The 5,225-nt window shown below is 41.5% G+C and overlaps 1 protein-coding gene across 2 annotated transcripts in view; it reads right to left on the reverse strand.

Annotated features, from left to right (window-relative positions):
- Nucleotides 1-1,028: 1,028 nt before the first annotated feature.
- The window catches only part of ANKRD46 (ankyrin repeat domain 46), a 23,975-nt gene continuing 19,778 nt past the window's right edge, over nucleotides 1,029-5,225 (reverse strand). For both annotated transcript variants that reach the window (XM_018559185.1, XM_018559175.1), the window contains one exon: nucleotides 1,029-1,420. In XM_018559185.1, coding sequence (XP_018414687.1) covers nucleotides 1,204-1,420 — 217 coding nt within the window. In that variant the 3' untranslated portion in view covers nucleotides 1,029-1,203. The remainder of the gene's footprint in view (nucleotides 1,421-5,225) is intronic.

Genomic DNA, 5,225 nt, shown 5'->3' on the forward strand with positions numbered 1-5,225 from the left:
AACAATTGAGATGTCAGTTCAGAGGGAGTTACGTGGACTCAAGATTAATGGGCATTTTTCTGTACTTGCAGAAAATGTAAGTCTTAAAATAAAAAAAAAACGAATGCAGCCACCACATCTAAGGACCTGTCAGCTGCAATAAATTAAATTTTTGTTTCTGGGGTTTAGATATATTTTTAAAGACTGCTGAAGAAAAAAAACCCTCCATTATAGTTACATAGTGTATTGAGTGTATGACAACGAGATGAGCCATGAAGCAAAGTTATTAAGTAGCAAGCATGCACGTCAGGTCTGTATACATAATGAGCAAATATGGCTGCCAACTAGTACTTATAGCTATATATTTATAAACTATAGATAGACACAAAAAATTTTAAGAGCCCGCTTACACCAGCAAGCTGCGCTTAACACAGCCGCTGGTGTGCGCCGACAGGTACAGTGTTGATGCGCCGATCCCGACATCACACCATTTACTTTTTTCTTAGAACTTTGTTTACATCAAATTACATTTCATGAAGCTGAAGCATGATGTGCTGCGGTTGTACTGTGTTGCACAATGCTGCGCTGAAAAGAAGTACGCAATGCAAGCAGCCCCAATGTATCTGGTGTGAATGGGCCCTTAAGTGCTTTTGAATAAGCTTATATACACTGATCTGAGCATGTTCACACATATATGTAAAAAGAATGAACCGTTACCATAAAGTGTAATATCAGCTGGGTTACACTGACCCTATAAAACTTGCCCAGGTTTGCACTGAGGACAAGGTAACATAGATATCACAAGGTTATAGGTTAAAAGAAGTCAGAACTAAACAAAATGCAACTATAGAAAACCAATATAAAGACGCAAAACAATATATAAATGAATAGCAGTTTTAACACTTCCGGAGAAAGATTGAAATGTTTTGTGAAAACACAAATGACCATTTACACTGGGATCCCTCAAGCCACTTAATGAGTCAACCATCAACCTGGTTTCCACGATGTTTCCAAGTCGCCATGATCCGAAACAACTCATTGCCCTAGATTCTTTGTCCAAAACCCACAGTCCATCCCTTCAATAACCCTTCATGTAAGCAAGAAGTTTCCTGAAGTCCTTCTAAATAGTTAATGAAGAAAGGACGATTAGGACAGGTCCAGTCCAGTAGAGCAGTGGCAAAAAAAACAGCTAGAAAAGGGTGACAAGTGGGCAGCGCCACTACTCTAATGGACAAGTTCAGGCTGATTCTCCACAAATGGCAGCACTCCGCTGACATAGTAAGCTATGCCTAGAGAAAGCAGAGCAATGACAATAAGCAGAAGGAGCACCCTCCAGAATCCCAGATCCTCCACAAATTCCTGCCAAGTGGTGCGGAAGCTGGACAGGACTCCTTCTCCCTGCTGCAAATTTGGATTCAGGAGGGAATGGCTTTCCATAGCACTGTAAAACAAGACAAGACAAGTTACAAAAATGCACAGCAACTATTCATTATCAGTATACAACACATCACATACAGAAAAGCCTTGCGTCAGTCAAAGCAAGCAAAGTGGAAGTGCTGAACTTTGCAACTAGAAATCTTTCATTCTTTGCCATATGGGCATTATAGTTAGCCCCCACCCACTAGAAAATGGCCGTGAAAAAGTTGGAAACTCATTGGCTACTATAGGGTGTTGCAGGTAGTTCTGAGACATGTTGATGAATTAGATAATGTCCCATCTGCGCAAAAAAATTAATTACCATTCTGGACACTCCGTTCTCATTACAGCTTAGTAAGGTTGAGCCTGATAAAACCACACACATCTCTCACTCTCTACTAGCATCTTTCGCTCCCCTCTAAAGCATGTCCTGGTCACCCCAATACCCAAAAAACCCCCACTGGACCCTACCAACCTCAACAATCTCAGACCAATCTCTTTACTCCCATTCACCTCCAAGCACATATGTTGAGTGACTATGCTGACTGTTGGAGAAGGTAAAATGAGCAGAGGGATGAATTCAACAGTGGGCTGCTGCTCAGCTCTAATATATATATATATATGCTATAATTTCGCTCTGAAGTTGCTAGAGTGCCAGGCCATTATAAATACGGAAGCAGGTTGTTTACCACGACAGTAGAAGTGATTAATCTATATATCTCTCTCTATCTCAACTGTGCATTATGTATTCAGCTGCTTGCACGGCGTTCAGCTACAGAGCAGAGGAGGCAGACGAAAAATAGGCACCATAGCCAATAACTAAACATTAGCACTGGTGTGTATTCCCGGATTCCCTGGCTTGTGTCTACACCATCTACAGCAGAATATGACTAACTAGAGACATCTACTGGATATATTGGTAGATGAGCATGAAGTGACTAAAGATAAGAATACTTCATATATACCAAACTAGAGCTTATAGCTACAACTTAGACCCAACAAGTGACCGTGTTTAGTGCCACTTTGAACTCAGGAGTTAAATCTTAAAAATACATTCAAGTATCCTATTAACAAAAATGTATCTTATTTGTGTATCACTTGTCCTCAAATCATCTCTGAATTGGTGCTGACACTGTCATTCCTTCTGGAGGGGGGCTACTTTTGTTCCCCATGGTTCCTGTGTGTATTGTAAAGTAAAGTAGTCACCACTCCAAGCTCACTCCTGTGATGGACTACAATCTCAATACAAATTAGTAAACTAAACTAAACATGAGACTGTAGTCCATCATGGGAGTGAGCTTGGAGCGGTGACTACTTTACAACACACACAGGCACCATGGGGGAACAAAAGTAGCCACCCTCCAGAAGGAAGGACAGTGTCAGCACCAATTCAGAGATGGTTTGAGGATCTACAGCCGAGTGATACACAAATAAGATACATTTTGGTTAAAAGTTAAGGTACTTGAATTTTTTATTAACATGCCTTTTGTTAGGCAACGCAAATTATTCTGCCCTGCAAGCCACGTCTCTCAGCAAGGTGCATTGGGGTGCCATTCAGAATAAATGGCACCACATTGCACCAACATGCACTGTACATTACGAATGGACCCTCACAGACAGATAAAATTAAGATACATTTTTGTTAATTGTTCAGGTACTTGAATGTATTTTAAAGATTTAACTCCTGAGTTTAGTGTCACTTTAAATCAGATGTAAAGTAATGTTTATAAACTAAAGCAGAGTATTTGTAAGGTATATATTTCATTTGTTTGGAAAATAATGCAAAATATATATTTTTTTAATGTTTTTTGGTCATGGACCGCTATCTCCGTTTTCTACTGTGAAAGCAAGAAAAGAAAATGCTCAAAAGAATATGGTGTGCACATATGTATATACACTGATCACCCATACCATTATGACCATCCGCCTAATACTGAATAGGTCCCCTTTTGCTGTCAAAACAGCCAGGAACTGGAGTCCACTAGATCTCTGAAGGTATGCTGTGGTATCTGGAACCAACCTGTCAGTAGCAGATCCTTTAAGTTGCGAGGAGGGGCCTCCATGGATTGGACTTGCTTTTCCAGCACATTCCACAGATGCTCAATTGGATGAGATCTGGACAATATGGCATCAAGAGTCAACACCTCGAACTCATTGTGTTGTTCCTCAAACCATTCTAGAACCATTTTAGCAGTGTGGCAGGGCGCATTATCCTGCTGAAAGAGGCCACTACCATCATAGAATACTGCGAGTCCCGCAAGTTGTGAGGTGGGGCTTCCAGGGATTGACATTGTTTAACCATCACATTTCACAGATGATGGAATAGATTGAGATCTGGAGGTATTTGGAGATCGAATCAATACCTGCAACACTTTGTTGTGTTCCTCAAACCATTCTTGAACCATTTTTGCACTGTGGTAGGGCGCATTATCCCACAGAAAGAGGACACTTCCTTCAGGGAACAGCGTTTCCACGATGGGGTGTGCTTTGTCAGCACCAATGTTTAGGTAGGTGGTATGTGTCAAAGTAACATCCACATGAATAGCAGGATCCAAGGTTTCCCAGCAGAACATTGGCAAAAGCATCAAGATGCCTCCACCTTCTTCCCACAGTGCATCCTGGCGCCATCTTTTCCCCAGGTAATAAACACACAAGCACCCTGCCATCCAAATGATATAAAACAAAACATGATTCATCAGACCAGGCCACCTTCTTCCATTGTGGTCCAGATCTGATGCTCTCCTGCCTTTTTTTCGGTGGACATGGGTCAGCATGGGCACCCTGTCTGGTCTGCCCCATACACAACAAACGGCAATGCACTGTGTGTTCAGACACCTTTCTATCAGGACCAGTATTCACTTTTTCAGCAATCTGAGCTACAGTAGCTCTTCTATTGGATCGGACTACACAGGCCAGCCTTCACTCCCCATGTGCATCAATGAGCCTTGGCCACCCATGACCCTGTCGCCGGTTCACTAGTTTTCCTTCCTGGGACCACTTTTGGTGGGTCCTGACCGCTGCAGACACAGAACATCCAACAAGAGCTGCAGTTTTAGAGTTGCTCTGACCCAGTGGTCTAGTCATGACAATTTGGACCTTGTCAGAGCCGCTCACATCATTACACTTGTCCATTTTTTCTGCTTCCAACACATCAGTTCAGGGACAAAATGTTCACTTGCTTTCTAATATATCGTATCCACTTCCAGGTGCCATTGTAACAAGATAATCAATGTTATTCATTTCAGTTCTCATAATGTTATAGCGGATCGATGTATATCTTTAAAAAAACGCTCATGTGAGAAGACTCTGATGGCGATGACTCTGATGAAGGAAGTCCATCAGAGTCATCGCCATCATATGTCCATATGGTAGGTCTCGGGGAAACAAAATTTAGTCATAAAATCACTGCTTCCATCTGAATCTATTCACACAGGTGTCATGCTTTGTAACATAGTGCCTTTTTAGCTATATATACTGACATATTAGCATTTATCTGACAGTAAAGCTTCTTTCCCTAATAGAGTCATAATAGAAACTTAAGTTCAGTGTGCAATAGGGAAACTGAGGGGGTACAATCTGATATTGTAATTGGAAGTATGATTACATTTTTTATTTAATATAACTAAAAGGTCTCCATCAAACTTCTAACCAGCCCACACACAATAATAACATCCACCTTATGAGCAGTGAATAGTCTCCTATACCATTCATTGTTTGCACTGTTGCAGGGCTAAAGTGTCACGGTTTGGTTACAATGGCACTCATGAGGCGTTTTTTTTTTCAACCGTTGTGCCGTGGCACCCTGGTGTATCTTTTGGCCTCCCTAGGGG

This window comes from Nanorana parkeri, unplaced genomic scaffold (genome assembly GCF_000935625.1).
Source record: "Nanorana parkeri isolate BGI_ZX_2015 unplaced genomic scaffold, ASM93562v1 scaffold16, whole genome shotgun sequence".
Lineage (NCBI taxonomy): Eukaryota > Metazoa > Chordata > Amphibia > Anura > Dicroglossidae > Nanorana > Nanorana parkeri.